This window comes from Acinonyx jubatus, chromosome A1, assembly GCF_027475565.1.
Source record: "Acinonyx jubatus isolate Ajub_Pintada_27869175 chromosome A1, VMU_Ajub_asm_v1.0, whole genome shotgun sequence".
NCBI classification, from domain to species: domain Eukaryota; kingdom Metazoa; phylum Chordata; class Mammalia; order Carnivora; family Felidae; genus Acinonyx; species Acinonyx jubatus.
Window position 1 is genome coordinate 86,594,521 of NC_069380.1, and position 17,279 is coordinate 86,611,799.

The following is a 17,279-nucleotide window of genomic DNA, read 5'->3' on the forward strand; positions in this document are numbered from 1 at the left end:
AAAGGAACCAGTTTCCTCAAAGTGCCCCCAGTCTTCTAGCAGACAAACCTCCACTTCGGGGCCTCTGTGCAGAGCCCTGCCTGCTCTCCTCGGGCTCCTGCCCCTGCACGGACCTGGATCACACGGAGGGACACACACGAGGACCGCTGAGAGCCCACACGAGACCTTGCTTTGCTTGTCTTCACACGCAGGAGCTTGTGAAGATATTGTACAGTTTCTGTAAGATGTCATTTGAGCGCGGACTCAAAGGCAGGGGACTGGCCGGCCGCACAAATCTGGAGGAGCAACACTATTCCACAGGGCTGAATAGGGGCACGGGGGGGGGGGGGGTGCCAGCAGGGAGCAGGCAGTTGGGGTGGGTCACGAGGCCCTGGAGGCCAGCGGGGCACTTCGAGAAACCAGCAAGTGGGCAGTGGGCCTGGCTGCAACTGCAGGCCATCCACACTAGAATGTTCCTGGCTTGCTGGACACAGGCTCCCTACAGTGCCCTCCCTATGTCCACCCCACATCTAGAGTGGGACGCTTCTAGCACTGTCCCTGGGTCTGAGGAGTCAGGATTATTGTTACTTGGCCATGGTCCTACGGTTTGTCCAGCACATCTCCACAGAGAAGGCAGGCAGGCAGCTGGCCAGGGTCACTCAGCGGAGGCAGAGAGCCCATCAGAGAGAAGTCCCATCTGCGGGAGCCCTCTTCCTGCAGCAGTGTGGATACAGCACGTCCCTGGAGACCCTCTGGGCAGGGGAGGAGGCAGATGGGAAGAGGGATGCCAGGCAAACCGGCTGGAGCAAGCCCTCTCTACTGGGCTCCATGAATACCAGCCACACCCAAACTCTCAGAAACAGAGGGGCAATAGTGCTGAGGCCTCATCTGGGAATGTGCGAATGCACCTACAGGCCTTAAGTCTGCACCATCTAGGAAGATTCCCAGCCTCAGCCATCCTTAATGGCCCCGTGTCAACATTCTAGGACCCCACATCCCCATCTCTGTGCTGCGGCACTATTGCCTGCCCTAATGTACATGATGATGCTACCACTAAGTCACAACTCTGCCACATTTGTCTGTTGGAGAAAACCTGAAGCAAAGGGAGCCAGAGGCAGAGCGAGAGGGAACATGGCGTCCACGTGCAGGCCTGGGGGTGACCTGCACCCGCACTGGTCCTCTGCCCCAGGACACATGCTGTAGGGAGCTCTAGCCACAAACAGTCGACCTGCCTGCCTGCCCTCCCCTCCAGGTGCCGTGAGCCTTCTCTTCCCTGCACCCTAACTGGATGCCCCACACATGTGCAGGGGTCTGGTCTGCATGTCCAACAGAGCGGCCCCATCGTGGGTGGAATTTAAATGGGGTGGGTGCCAGGCCTGCACAATCTGGGCTGCCTGGCAACCGCCGTGGGCCACGGAGACCCCAGGCAAATGAGACTCAGTGACAGCGACAAGAACTTTATGAAAAGTCGTGATACATTGGGGTCAACAGTACCCACCAGTAGCTACAGGTCTCTACGGTAAAACGGTTACAGCCTGGGGACCACGAATACCCACAGGGAAAGGGAACAGGGACACTGCTAGGGCAGTCTTGGCCCACCCAAGGTGGCCACCCGTGGTATGCGTCCTGCGTGTGCACCTCGGTGCAGACCCTCATGGGTGAAGGTCATTGCGGGTCCAGGAGGAGGTGATGGAGGAGCTGCTGGGCGACAGGCCAGGGTAGATGGAGCTGTTACCGTCTGGAGCCAGCAGAGGGCAGGACATCACTGCAGGAGGGTGTGGAGGGAGAGGAAGCTGCTGTGAGAACACCCAGGCCAAAGGCGCCCCAGCCCCGCAGGGCCTTGGCACCCTCCTCTGGGGCCCGGACACAACAGGGGGCCCACCTGAAGCAGCATGCTGAGCCCCAGGTTGCGGTGCCTCCTCTCCAGCTCCGAGACAGCCTGCAGCAGTGACCCAAAGCGCTCGGCCGGGTCTGTGTCCTCGTCCTCTGCGGACCCCTCCTCTTTATCCGCCTCCTGCAGGAAACGCTCCTCCTCCTCGGCAAAGAAGGCCCGAAGCTTCTTGTAGTCGGTCAGGGCCTTCTTCCTGCGGTCCATCACGTGTCCCTGCAGGGCAGGCAGGTGGACGGCACGGAGGGACACCTGTGTCCCAGGGCTAACCCTGGGGCCTCCCGCCTCATCTCTGCCCACCTGGGGAGAAGGGTTGGCTGCACAGCCAGCATCACTCCGCTGCATCCCTGCCAAATGGGGTCAGGGCTCACACCCACACCCTCTCCCTGGGCAGACCCCAGGCTGGAGGACACTTGCCTTCCAAACGGCAGCAGCAGACTCAGCCTGGCCGTGCAGGTCCCGGGCGTCATTCAGGTCTTTCCGCATGATCTCCACAGAACCCTTGTTCTCCTGGAAAGACACATGGTTACTGATGGGTACAGTCAGAGGTCCAGGGTCCCCCTCACCTGGTCCGGGGGCAGACTCAGCAAAAATGGACTGCAGGGACCAGAGAGGGGGTCTCAGCAACCCCTCTAAGCTCTCCCCAGAAAGAACTCTGATAGGAAAGGGTCTGCCAAGAATATAACCAGGTAACCAGACATAAGGCCACCCCTTGGAGGGGGGGGTGGTGGGGGGCCCAGTGTTACCGTCACCGATGGGAGGGATGGAGCACGGCTTTTCAAGAGTGCGCTGACCTAGACCTAGGGTTCCCCAGCAGAAGCAGAGCCCAGCTCCTGTCCACCTGCTAGCAGCAGTGCAGCCCCTAGCCACCACCCACCAGTGCCACCGCCCGGGGCTCACAGGAACCCCAGGACCCACCCCTGATAATTTGCTGCCATGCTCTCTCCTCCCTCCTCTCAGGTGGGCATGGACCACCATGTCTCAGCACCAAGGATCCGTCTTTACTCTCGGAAATAGCACTGCCCCCAGCTCTTTGGGGGGGGAGGGGAGGTGGTCCCCTGGGCCCACCTGCACCCAGACTCTCCAATGGCAGGTTTCTCCCCAGGGTCAGGTGCCCCACGCAACGGTCCAGGGCACAGCCAAGGTTTCAGAACCAAGTGGGTGGGGGTCATGGAGCGCCAGTATGAAAATGGTGCAGGTAAAGGTGGGGGGCGGGGCCGCACTGGACCACAGCAGGTGACAGCCCAGGCCGACTGCCTGGTCCACTAGACAGAACCTCGGTGGGGAGCAGGGGGCACTGCCACAGGGTGACGTCACGCCTGGAGGAGGGGAATGAGGTGCGGTAGGTGAAATACGGGGGTGGGGTCAGCAGATGGTCACTGTCTTCAGCACGGTGCAGGGAGGGGCGGAACTGTCTGAATCCTAGCTGGGAGAGGAGTGTCGGAGGTGGAGAAAAAAGAATACGGTCCAGGGATGGGGCGGGCACAGCCGCCTTACAGGGCTGGGGGATAAGGGGAGAAGGCACCGTCCAGGAGAGAAGGGGGGAGAGGGCACCGTCCGGCAAATGAGGGGTAACCGAGCACACTTCAGAATAAGGAATCCGGATTGGAAACAGGACAGGGTACCGTCAGAGGGTTGGGGACCGGGGATGACTGGAGGACTGGGCCCCGCTCGGAGGATGAAGACTGCACTGTCCAAGGCCAGAAAGCACGGATGGGGAACAGGACACCAAGCGGGGGGGGGGGGGGGGGGGATCCGACACCGGCCGAGGTGTGGGGGCGGGGAGCCGGGGTTCAGGCTGGGAAACAGAACACCCGCTGAGGGTGTAGGACGGACGCCTGGGGAGGGGAAGTCAGAGCAACCCGGGGAGTGGGGGAGCGGGGGGACGCAGGCCGGGGACGGGCCGCGCACAGGCCGCCGCCCGCGCGCACCTTGCCGCGCAGCGCCTTCCTCCAGCGCGGCTCCCACTCTGGCGGCTCGGGCCCCGCGGCCATGCGGCAGGCGGCGCACAGCGGGCCCCCGTCGGCACGGCACAGCAGCTGCAGCGCCGCTTCGGAGGCCGGGCCGTCGCGCGCGGGCGCAGCGGCCGCCTCCTCGAGCGCCAGCAGCCGGCGGCTGAGCGGCGGGCGGCCGGGCTCCACGGCGCGCTGCCAGCAGTCGTCGGCGCACTCGGGGCACGGGAAGGGCCCGTCCTCCTCGGCCCAGAAGCGCACCACGCACGCCCGGCAGAAGCGGTGGCCGCAATCGGCGCGCACCGGCTCTCGCGGCGCGCGCTGGCACAGGGCGCAGGCGGCCTCGGCGGGCAGCGCCAGGGCGGCGGCGGCGGAGGCCCTCCGGAAGGGCGCGGGCGGAGGGACGGTGACCAGGGAGTGCGGGCGAGGCCGGCCCGAGACGCGGCGGAGACCGGAGACGGGGATGGAGAACACGGCCGGAGAGCCTAGGCCGTGGACCAGGATGGCGACTGGGACGCGCGGGGCGGGGACTGCGGGGCGCCCCACGCAGGGTCCTGGCAGCGGTGCGCTCCACGCAGGGTCCTGGCAGAGGTGTGCTTCACTCCTTGGGATCCTGGCAGCCGTGCTCCCGTTACAAAGTCCTAGCAGGGTTGCGCGCTCCTCCGGAGTCCCGGCAGCAACGCTCTCCCCGGGAAGGTCCAGGCAGCGGTGCGCGCGTCCCCTCCCGGGTCCTGGCAGCGATGTACTCCACCCCTCTCAGGTCCTGGCAGCGGTGCGCCTCACTCTCCCGTCCGTCGGCCGGCCCACGTCCTCGCACCCTGAAGTCTTACCAGGATGGTCATTTCCCCTTAAATTACTCGTAAACAATAGGGAGAGGTGTCATATTAGTATATGAAAACTAATTTCTAAATTTTTTTTGTAAGCTGCCAGGACCTGGGCGGCGAGCACCCCGCCCCTGCGCTGTCGGGCGGGGCTGGAAAAGGCCTTGGTGGGGCCCTCCCCTCCTGCAACGGCTGGGTACGCGCGGTCCTGCGTGGGCCTTTTCCTCGTGCAACTGCCACGCGCGGACCCTGCCGCATGCAGCCGCCCTGCACGCGCCTTGTCGGGTGGGTCTTTTCCCCGTGCAGCCGCTGGGCATGCGCCGTCCCGCGTGGGCCCTTTCCTCGTGCAACCGCCACGCGCTGACCTACCCCCAAGCAACCGCTCTACACGCACCGCACCGCGTGGGCCCTTTCCTCGTGCAACCGCCATGCGCGGACCTACCCCCATGCAATCCCTCTGCACGCCCGGCCCCGCGTGGGCCCTTTCCCCGTGAAAGAGCTGGGCACACGCCGCCCCGTGTGGGCCCTTTCCCTGTGCAGCCGTGCAGCCGCTGGGCATGCACCGCTCCACGTGAACCCTCCCGCAGAGCCTGTGGTCCATTCTCCTGGGCATCCCGTGGCCTGGAGGAATCCAGAGACAGGAGTTTTCACAGATTCAGACCAAAGAGATTCCAGATGACCCAGAGCTACAGGCCCCAGGACATTTGTTAGAATTTCTTTAGGACTGGGGGGGGGGGGGGGGGGGGTCGGGAGGAGGAGCAATCTGTTTTGCTGTTGTATTAAAAACAACCAAGCGTGCAGTTTAAAAAAAAAAAAAGTTACTGTAATTTACCACTACATAATTTTTGTTCTTTTAATTTATCTAAATTTTAGTTAATATACAGTGCAATTTTGGTTTCAGGAGTAGAATTTAGTGATTCACCACTTACATACAACATCCACTGCTTACCCCAAGCGCCCTCCTTAATACCCATCATCCATTTAACCCATCTCCCACCCACCTCCCTCCACCAACCCTCAGTTTGTTCTCTGTATTTAAGAATCTCTTGTGGGTTATTTTTCAACAAACCCCTTTCCCATATGTTCATCTGTTGTTTTTTTCTTAAATTCCACATATGAGTGAAATAATGATATTTGTTTTTCTCTGTCGTGTTTCATTCAGCATAATATATTCTACCTCCATTCATGTTGTTGCTAATGGCTAGGTTTCATTCTTTTTTGTGGCTGAGTAATATCCCATTGTATGCATAAGTATGTATGTGTCTGTTTATGTATACGTACCACACTTTCTTCATCCATTCATCTCTGGTTGGACATGAGCTATTTCCATAATTTTACTATTGCTGACAATGCTGCTTTAAACATGGGGGAGCATGTACCCTTTGAATCTGTACTTTTGTATCCTTTGGATAAATTCCTAGTGTAATTGCTGGGTCGTAGGGTAGTTCTATTTTTAAACTCTTTGAGGAACCTCCATACTGTTCTCCAGAGTGGCTGCACCAGTTTGCATTCCTACCAACAATGCAAGAGGGTTCCCCTTTCTCCAAATCCTCAGCAACACCTGTTGTTTCTTGTTAATTTTAACATTACTTTTAAATGTTAAAAAATTAGCCTGTTATTCCATATGAGTGCAAAGTCTTCCGAATTACATTGGTTTCCATTTTTGTATGTTTGTAAAAACATGTCACAGACTTGAGAATACGGTAAATGGGCAGTGGGAAGTAAATGCCGGTTAGTTCTGTGGAGTAATCATCAAAAGAGGGCTTCAAGCCTAGCATACCTGATTTGTTGGGTAAATTAAGAACTTAATGGAGAGAAAAGAGAAGGAAGGGAGGGAGGGAGGGAGGGAGGAAGGAAGGAAGGAAGGAAGGAAGGAAGGAAGGAAGGAAGGAAGGGAAAAAAGAGAAAGGACGGAAGGGAGAGACAAAGAAATTGAGCAAACTCCACAATAAAGTGGAACAATAATCAAGAACAATAAAGGTAACTAGCCAAGCTAGGAAGTTTTCAGCCACAAATAATACAGGGTTCATAAAATTTAGTACAGAAAAATACAGTGGAGAAATACTGCCCTACCCCCCTGGGATTTGTCAGTTCACACACTCAGCATTGCTGAATAGATGTGGGGGTGGGGGGGAATACACTACTCTGACCAGTTATTAAGAAATAGGAACAGGTACAGCTGGAAGGCTCCGTCGGTTAAATGTCTGACTCTTGATTTCAACTCAGGTCATGATCTCACAGGTCATGAGTTCCAGCCCCTGAGTCAGGCTCTGCACTGACAGCACTGACCTGCTTGGGATTCTCTCTCTCCTTTTCTCTCTGCTCAAGCTCTCTCTCAAAATTAAATAAATAAACATTTTTTAAAAAAAAAAAGGAAATAGGAACATAAAATAAGACTTTTTTCACTACTAAGTTAGCAGACCCCCCCAAAACCCTGATTTTGCAAATATTGCTTCTGTGAGACAGTGTAGTAATATGTAGTAAGCACCTTCAAATTTTTCTTAACATTGGAATTCCTTTTTTAAAAAATACATTATATTAAAATAGCCCAAAATGGAAATAAAGCCTTTCCTGATTTGCTTTGCTTTGGAGAAATGTCTGTCCATCCCTACTTGAGGAAAAAAACAAAAACCTCCAAGTTCCAATAGCAGAGAATGAGCAAATCGTAGTAGCTATCCATTTGAAAATGTGTGCATGAGAGACTTGGGGTAATGAGAAATCACGAACATTGTTTCATAACCCCCTAGATCTGCTCCAAATTCCAATGCGGGCTTTTCCCCAACATCAAGTAATTCTCTGTGACATCAGCTGGGTGCTGTACAATTTTAACTCAGTTCTACCCACGGACAGGGGCAGACCCCACAGGTGAAGGGCTCAGTCCTACAAGACTGCTCCCAAATCCAGATGCCAGCTGCAAGTGCAGGTGTCACTGGTGCTTCTGAAGGAATGGCTATAGATCAGAGGTTCCAATCACACTGTCCCATCGTCTCTCTCCTGTAAGTGCTGTGCCCCATAGACATTAATGAACTTTTTCTCTCAATCTGTTTTTCTCTTGTCAGTCTAATTCTGGGGGCCCCAGCCAATGAACCAAAGAAGGGTAAAGGAAAAAGGTTTTTCCTCCCCTACGCTTTTCATTACAGGAAATAGTTACCCCACGTCTGCCTTGTGTATTTGATCTGTTTTATAGCATTTGGGGTCACCCTACTTTAAGTTCTGTTCTCATAAACCAGGCTGTCCAGAGGGACGGTAACCATGTGGTCAGCTATACACCTGGGGAAATGATTGAAGACACCAGGTGTTTAAGAAGAGATGATTGGGGGGGAAGGAGTCCTGGGGGGTCTCAGGGGGTTGAGCACCCCACTCTTGATTTCCACTCAGCTCATAATCCCAGGGTCATGAAACTAAGCCCTGCATCAGGCGTAGGGTCTGCTTAGGATTCTCTCTCTCTCTCTCTCTCTCTCTCTGCCCCTCCCCACCCTCACTGCCTAAAAGCAAGTATTTTAAAAAATGTTTTAAAAATAGGGGCATCTGGGTGGCTCAGTTAAGGGTCCAGCTTCATCTCAGGTCATTATCTTACTGCTCATGAGTTCGAGCCCCATGTCGGGCTCTGTGCTGAGAGCTCAGAGCCTGGAGTCTGCTTTGGAGTCTATGTCTCCCTCTCTCTCTGCCCCTCCCCTGCTCACACTCTTGTCTCTCTCTCAAAAATAAATAAACATTAAAATTAAAAAAAAAAAAAAAGCAGACTCGGCCCGCGCCTGGCTGGATCAATCGTTAGAGTGTGCAATTCTTGATCTCAGGGTCGTGAATTCAAGACACACATTCACTATAGAGTTTGTTTTTTTTTTTTTTTTTTAAAGTGATATGATGAGTGTTTTGGGTTTTTTTTATTTTTTATTAATTTTTTTTAACGTTTATTTTTGAGACAGAGGGAGACAGAGCATGAAGGGGGGAGGATCAGAGAGAGGGAGACACATAATCCGAAACAGGCTCCAGGCTCTGAGCTGTCAGCACAGAGCCCGACGCGGGGCTCGAACCCACAGACCGCGAGATCATGACCTGAGCCGAAGTTGGCGACCTAACCGACTGAGCCACCCAGGCGCCCCTAGAGTTTGCTTTAAAAGAAAGTCTGGAGCGCTTGGGTGACTCAGTCAGTTGAAGACTGAACTTCTTTGGCTCAGATCACTCGGTCAGTTAAGAGCCTGGAGCCTGCTAAGGATTCTGTGTCTCACTCTCTCTCTGCCCCTCCCCTGCTCATGCTCTCGCTCCCTTTCTCTCAAAATAAAATAAAATAAGGAGCGCCTGGGTGGATTGGTCGGTTGAGCATCCGACTTCAGCTCAGGTCATGATCTCAAGGTTAGTGAGTTCGAGCCCCACGTGGGGCTCTGTGCTGACAGCCCGGAGCCTACTTCGGATTCTGTGTCTTCCTCTCTCTGTCCCTCGCTCGCACTCTGTCTCTCTCTCTCTCAAAAATAAACATTAAAAAAAATTAATAAGATAAATAAAATGAAAATTTAAAAAATCCTGACTGTTCAAGTGTCACATTTGGCAGGCTCAAAAGCAATCAGAGGTGGTTAACTGTCATTGCCCCTCATGCTACAGCTGGCGGGGTGGGCCTGGTGGGGGCAGGGAACAGTACCTCCCAGCTGTTAGGAAAAGGACGAAAACCACCAACTTCTCCCAGAAGCAGAGTAGAAGTTTCCAAACGCCCGCTGAGCCCCCGCAGACCGCGCATGCGCCCTCCCCGGAACTACTGCCCCAAAGTAACTCACGGCCTCATTAGACTATATTTGCATAGCAGTTTCTCGGTGTTGGCTGGGAAAGATCCAAAATGGCGCACCGGAAAGAGGCCCTGCGGGGACCGGGAGGACGGAGGCGGGACCAGAGGAGCCGGAGAATGTGGAAATACTAAGGCGAAGGCGGGACCTTTCGGGGCGCGCTCTTCTTTGAGTTCCCGCGCCACCCTTCTCTGCGTTCACTGCCAGGAAACGCCTGCGTCCATAAGAGTCTGGGTCTGAACTCGGAGGGCGAGGACAGGGCTTCCGCTGGCGTGTTGTTGGGGCCGGGCGGATCCGCAAGGATGGCGTGAGGGAGGGGCCTCACCGCCCCCGTGACCTCTGTGCAGCTGGGACGCTGACCACCCCCCCCCCCCCCCCCCATCTTGCATCTCCTGTGCTTTCTGAGGTGGGAAACAGAGGCAAAAGGAAAAAAAAACTAAATCTTCTTACAACTTACAGCTCACTGAGGAGTCCCTGACTAGGGCGAGTGTAACATTCCTCAAGGAAGACCTAGTTCTCTTCATGCTTTGTTGGGGGGACAAGTGGTTATCTGACCGGATCGCAGTCATGCCTGACCGGAGTCTCCATCAGTTTGTAACTGTCTCAATCATTTACAAGGAAAAAAGCAATCTAATCACTAGTCAAACTTCCAGAAACCTATAGATTCAGTTTTCCGGGTCCTTGATGTCTTCCTTCCGCTGTAGGGGAGAAAATCTGATAGGATCAGTCACTCCTCACAACCCCTGTGCTGCCTCTGCCCACTGGTGCTGTCGCCGCCCTCTAATAAAACCACCTTTTGGCACTGATGACGTCTCAAGAATTCTTTCTTGGCGGTCGGCTCTGAACCTCAGCAATTTCTACAGTACTTCCCAAAGCCCTGTGCACAGAGACCCCACCATTTTCAAATCCTCTTGCTCTGCTCTCATCACTTGTGTTTTCTACATTTTACCTGAGGCATGGGAGGGAGGATCTTTGACTAAATCTTTGGTCTGGGGAGGATGGAGGAAGGCAGGGCGAAAGAAATGACCCAACACTGGTTTGCCAAACTAGATGGTGTCTCAGTACAGGGAAGACGGTTCCCCCATCTCCTGAGGAAAGACACATCGACTAGGGTGGACAGGGGTCCCTCTTGGGGAGGCTCACCAGACCAAGAGGTCCACGGATCGAGGATGCTCCCCTGACCCAGGAACCGTAGTTGGGGCTTCCAGAGAGGTGTCTCTGGGCCCCAGGCTATCCAGATGACTCTTAGGGTTCAGCGGGGACACCTGTAGCCCCCAAAGGATTGTTACTGTCTTTGTCTTTCCTCTAGGTGGACAGGAGATCACAACTCTTTGCCTACTGGAAGGCGTGAAACAATGAATCTAAACCCACAAATTAACATGGCTAAAGTACATTACAGGCTGCCAGAAAAAATCCTTTCTAGAAAGGCTCAGGGATGCTCTAACTACCCGTACCCATTTGGGCCCCGAATCCGAGGCTGGCCAACTGATTCCTCACCCGGTCAGCCCCTGACACTAGAAGACAACTTGAGAGGCTCCCCTGCCCAAATGCAGGTGGCCTCTTCCATGTTTTATCAGTGGGATTTAGAGGAGGAAGACCAGGATAGAGAAAGAGAAGGGGAAAGGAAGGGCAAGACACCAGCACACTGCCGGCTGCCCTGTGACCTGGCCACTTTAGCCTCCGTAGTCTCGGTGCCCTGGAGCAATGGCCGCTGCTGGAAACTGCTACACTTTAGGGAAACCCAGACACTGGGGACACACATGTGTCCCCAGAGGGAGAAGCTATCCACTCCCTACCCCCTTTGCAAAGCAATGGGACACTGGAGGAGGGACTTCCCCCCAGGACTGACCCTTCTCCATGGATGGCCCTGCAACAAGGAGACCCTATGCCCCTTCCAGCTCCTGAGCAGGAGATTACTAGGTGACCCTGGAAGTGGCAGGTAAGACTTCAATTCCTGTTGGATGCGGAGGCCAACTAATTACCGGGTCCTAACCTCCTCATGGCCTGTCTCTTCTCTCTGGGGTCTGTGTTGCTCAGCTGTCAGGACTCTGGGAGTATCTTCTCTGTCCATCCCCTGGGTCTGTGTTGCCCAGATGTCAGGACTCTGAGAGTATCTCCTCTGTCCAGGAGCGCTCTGATTGCATGGACAGCACTGATTTTCCTGTAGCATTGCTGCTCTTGCTATGATACCTCTGTGTCCTTATCTGCTTTTTTTTTTTTAATTTTGTTAGAGTTTATTTCTTTTCAGAAGGAGAGAGCACTCAAGCAGGGGAGGGAGAAAGAGAGAGGGAATCCCAAGCAAGCTCCAGACTGTCAGCTCAGAGCCCGACACAGGGCTTGAACTCACAAACTATGAGATCGTGAACTGGGCCAAAACCAAGAGTCAGAGACTTAACTGACTGAGTCACCCAGGCGCCCCATCCTTCCCTATTTATTTTCCCAGAGTCTAAGGCATCTCAAGTGCCTAAAATAAGTAGGTAAATTCTCAGTTTCCACATGGGTGAAACCTCCTCCTTTGCAGTGAAACCCCAACAACCCTCAAGGAGACAAGTAATAGTGAGGGAGCATAGGACAAGCTGACAGGTTACAAACTCCACTCCCCACCCTCCACCCCCTGGTGGAATGTGTGATATTCCTCAGACACTCCTGGCTGCCCAAGAACAAAGGAAAGGTGTTTTAAAAATGAAATTCCCTTACTGCCTACAGCCCATTGAAAAGTCCTTGACATAGGCCAAGTGACCTCCCTCTAGGAACTCAGCTGCCTGTATGAGGACACTTTGCTGGGGGCAAAAGGGAATCTTGGCTTAACATTATCCTGACCCCCCAGGACCCTGTAAGTCTACTTCCTTTATCACAAGTCCCCCAAGATAGATGCTGGCAATCATACTCCAAGCTTATGGCCCCCGATATATATCTCAAGGCTCTCATTACTGAGGTTTTATTAAACAGTAATAAATGGTGTTTCCCTAACAACAGCCAGCCCCTCTCAAGGTCCTGGAAACCTTGCTTCCAAAATTCCTTAGAGACTTACTCTATCCCTGACTGCCTCCCAACTTGAGGGTGTATAATCAGTCACCCCGTCATGACCCCAGTACAGCTCTTCCTGCCCACGGGTCCTGTCCTTGTGCTTTAATAAAATCACCTTTTTGCACCAAAGATGTCTTCAAGAATCCTTTCTTGGCCATTGGCTCTGGACCCCACAAACCCCCATCACCCCAAAACTTCATCACCGTGGTCTTCCCAAATCACAGGGCCCTAGACCTACTAACTGCAGACCAAGGAGGTACCTGTCTATGTGTAAAGGAACAGTGTTGTTTTTCCATGTTAACCAGTCAGGCAAAAGTCCAGGAAAACACCCAAAATGTCCTCCGTCCTCCACCAGGCAGACAAAACTGAAGAACGGGGCCATTCCCTCAAAGAAGGGAAACCCTTGTTGCTCTCTGTCCTGGGGCCTCAGCTCATCCTTCCAAGTGTCCTGGGCCTAGCCCTTGGCCCACACCTTCTTAGCCTCCTCTTTCACTCGCTCCCTTCCTGATTCGTCGGACAGTCCCTTGGAGTAACGCTGGACACACATTCCACACTAGAGAGACTAATCCTGACAGAAAGCAAGGAACTTTGACTCAGGAGCATCACCCCTTCACAGCAGAAAATAGTCAAACAAAAGGCCTCTGCTGCCCCCCTCAAGCCCCTCAGATTTCAGGCCAAAAGTCCTTGAGTGGGGAGTGATGGAGGAGGCAACTACCCAGGTGTGAGCAGGGAACCAGCCTTACCAGCTGTTGGAGACCATCAACTACCCCACTGCAAGCAGAGCAGAAGTTGGGGACAGCCAGGGAAAGTTCCAGACACTATGCATGCAGTCTCCCCAGTATCTACTGCCCCCAAGTGACCCACAACTTCATTGTAATACATCTACATTGCAGCTTCACCCCCACAGGTATTACACGTCACGTACCCTTCAGGCTGCAGGAGACAGTGACCCCTTCCCCAGTGCCTCACCCTATGCAACTCTCCCATCTGGCTGTCCCGGAATCAGATCCTTTTATAATAAGCTGATAATCAAGCAAGTACAATGTTTTCTCTGGGTTTGTAAGAGATTCTGAAAATCACACCCATCAGGCTGATACGTCCCCCAAACTGGTAGACTTCCTAAACTAAAGACTCTTCCTTATTTATTTCCCTTTGGATTTTTCCACTTACTGTCTTCACTTTGGGGTCGAAAAGTGGGGGTAGGGATGAGGATAGGAATATTGATGATTAAACAAATTGCAAGTACTGAGAAAAAGAAAATGGTGGATAGGAAACATGGAAACATAAACTGCAGTTACAGTGTGATCTGTGGGAATCATTTTCCAGGATTTCTTAGGGTTTCAGAACAGAACACTTGAAAAGTCATCTTTCAACCTGTTTTCCATTGTGATGTGTGTATTTAAAGCTGTATTCAGTCTAAAATACAGCTAAGCTCAATCACTCTTGCAGGTAGTATTTATTTCTTTTTATTACAATGTAAATATTTCTGGAGCATCTGTGTGGCTCAGTCCGTCACAGTTACGCATCCGACTTCAGCTCAGGTCATGATCTCACGGTTCGTGGGATCAGGCTCTGTGCTGACAGCTTAGCCTGCTTGGGATTTTCTCTCTCCCTCTCTCTCTCTGCCCCTCCCTTGCTCATGCTCTCGATGTTGCTCAAAATAAACAAATAAACATTAAAATAAAAACAAAGGGGTACCTGGGTGGTTCAGTAGGTTAAGTGATTAAGCGTCTGACTTCAGCTCAGGTCATGATCTTGCAGATTGTGGGTTTGAGCCCTTGAGTCGGGCTCTGTGCCGACAGCTCAGAACCTGGAGCCTGCTTTGGATTCTGTGTCTCCCTCTCTCTCTCTGGCCCTCCCCTGCTCTCACTCTCTCTGTCTCAAAAATAAACACAAAAATTAATTTGTCAATAAATTATATTTAAAAAATTTTAAAAAATTAAGTTTTAGGAGAAAAAAAGAAAATCTATAATTCTATATTGCCAGAATTTCAATTAGACTACAATAAAAGCATGTTTGCTAAATAAATAAATAAATAAATAAATAAATAAATAAATGCTTTTAATACCCCATACAAGTCCATTTTTAACCCAAATGTGACCAGATTATATCCTATTTAATGTCCATATATATCAAATTTATACCTGATTTTGGTTAGTGACTTGAAACCATAGCACACTAGGAATGCAGAACACGACAGTTCAGAATGTTATGAGCCCTTTCACATGACTAAACAGATGATAAAGGTTTCTCATGCGCTCAAATGACAAGTGAGTTCCCTGCTTGTGCTAGCAATGATTATGTTGATCTAGAGTTCTTTGCACTAGAAAGTAATGTCCTTCTTTCACGTTTTTGATCATTTTACTTTACATTCTACCTTGCTAGAACTTAAGATGTAAACATGGTAGAAAAAATGAGAGATACTGGAAATATCTAGACGTGATATATATGGGAGCTACTGCACGCTAAAATGTGTGGGACCAGATAAGCTCTACTTAAAAGGAAATGTGTTTTGGGGCTCCTGGGTGGCTCAGTCGGTTGAACGTCTGACTCCGGCTCAGGTCATGATCTCACAGTTCATGAGTTCGAGCCCTGCATTGGGCTCTATGATGGAAGCTCGGAGCCTGGAGCCTGCTTCGGATTCTGTGTCTCCCTCTCTCTCTGTCCCTCTCCCGCTCTCTCTTTTCTCTCTCTTTCTCTCAAAAATAAATAAACATTTTAAAAAAGGGGAAATTGTGTTTCTTTAAACTCCTATATTGGGGGGCACCTGGGTGGCTCAATCAGTCAAGCGACCAACTCTTGATTTTGGCTCAGATCATGATCTCTTTGTTCATGAGTTCAAACCCCATTCTGGGCTCTGTGCTGACAGTATGGAGCCTGCTTGGGATTCTGTCTCCCTCTCTTTCTGCTCCTCCCCCACTCTTGCTCTCTCTTTCAAAATAAATGAATAAACTTAAAAAATTAGCTCATATATTTTGGGGTGGGGGGGGAGGCTGATTGCATCCAACAAAAAGATAACTGGAAATGTTGAGGTCCTACCCCTGGAGCCTGTTGATGTGACCTTATTTGGAAGGAAGGTCTTTATGGATGCAATCAGGTTAAGATGAGGTCATACTTGACTCATGTGGCCCTAAGCCAATGGCTGGTGTCCTTATGAAAAACAGGGAAATTGGGCCACACACCCATGCAGAAAGCCACATGAAGATGGGGACAGATTGGGGTAATGCGTCTACAAGCCAAGGACTGCCAGGGAGCACTAGCGACCAGGAGAAGAAGCTACATGGAGGCACAGAACGCTCAGAGGGAACCTCAGATTTGGAGCCCCCAGAACCATGACACAATAAAGGTCTGTTATTACTTCAGGGTGCCCACTTTGTGGTAATTTGCTGTGGACACTGAATACACCATTCAACTCAGTATGCTGAAGGAAAAACAGAGTAAACCAAAGTAAACACGAAGTAAAAAAGTAGATATAAAAGCAGAAATTATTAAGCCAAAAAATAAGAAATAAACTACAAAGCAAACTCTTTAAATCTACGATTATATTCATCTAATGCAGGGTGAAAGGTTGTATAAGTTCTCCATTTATTGTGATTTTTTTTTAACAAGGAAAAATCAGCACTTAGATACAGAAGGAAACAGCATTGTAAAGGTCTTGTACTAAAGTGTTAATAAGTCAAGTTATAACCCAAAAATTTTAATTAGAGATTTATGAACACTTATGTATTATTTGAAAGCCTCCTTGATGTATTCAACAAACTCTACAACACAGAAAGCCAAACTTTGCAGAAGGACACAGAGAGATCACACAGATGGATGGACACATATCAGGTGAGCTGAAGTGAGAATTGAAGCAATCAGCGGTCTTAGAAAGTGCACAGCCAATACCATGATGTTAACAGACAAAAACGTAGGACAATACATTTGTCACCCAGAGGCACAGAAGGACTTCTTCAACAAAACTAAAAAAGTACAGAATTTAAGGCAAAATCAGTGAAATGGAAATTATAGCAGAGTTAAGAACAACTATTTTCTTAGTGATACTGTATTTCATATTCGAAAGTTGCTAAGAGGATAGATCTTAAAAATCTTGTGACCATGTGGGGTGGTGGACATTAACCAGACTTACTGTGGTAATCATTTCACGATATATCCAAATATCGAACCAAGATACTGTATACCTGAAACTAATGTAATGCTATACGTTGAATGGACCCCAATGAGAAAAAACAATAAAGGTCTAAATGTTGTTTGGCAACAACGTGAGACCAGTTTGCACCTTTACTAGACCGACAAGAATAGAAGAGCTGTCAGATGTTAAGATGAGCAAGGCTGTATGGAGAAGGAGGGAGGGTGGCCTGGGAGGGCACTTCCTCTGGGGGGTCTCTCCCGTAATCTCACATGACTGCAACCTCACCAGATGAGTAAAGAAGGTCATTTCCTGGCAGGTGCAGGAACCTCAGGATATCTTTGAGACCTCATGAAGAGAAATTTGCCCAATTCTACAGGTATTGCAGCCTGTCTGATGGCAAGTATTTGGCTTGGCTTCTGGCCGGGAGAGGCTACTAAAAGTTCAACCCGGAGATTCCTTATAAAAGGTTCCAACAAAGCAGACTTTAAAAGATCCTCATGATCAATCGCTATTCTTGCTGAGCTTATGTAAATAATTAGGCCAGATTTGTTAAGACTGGATTTGTTCTACAAATGCATTGGTCTCAATTTTGCTATCTCTGGAAAGGGTGGGTTTTAGAGAGAACAACTAAATTTCAAGAATGCACAGTTATGGATGTTAAATGCTAGTTATGATTGTCTTTAAATGTTTGTTGTTTGCCTAAAC

The 17,279-nt window shown here is 51.0% G+C and overlaps 1 protein-coding gene across 1 annotated transcript; it reads right to left on the reverse strand.

Moving 5' to 3' along the window:
- Nucleotides 1-1,420: 1,420 nt before the first annotated feature.
- On the reverse strand, nt 1,421-4,661 carry RNF187 (ring finger protein 187). The gene is made up of 5 exons (XM_053219748.1): nt 4,650-4,661; nt 3,799-4,572; nt 2,285-2,377; nt 1,862-2,083; nt 1,421-1,744 (listed from the first exon to the last, which is right to left on the reverse strand). The coding sequence occupies exons 1-5, from the start codon at nt 4,659-4,661 to the stop codon at nt 1,742-1,744; spliced, it is 1,104 nt and encodes a 367-aa protein (XP_053075723.1). The 3' UTR covers nt 1,421-1,741.
- Nucleotides 4,662-17,279: the final 12,618 nt, after the last annotated feature.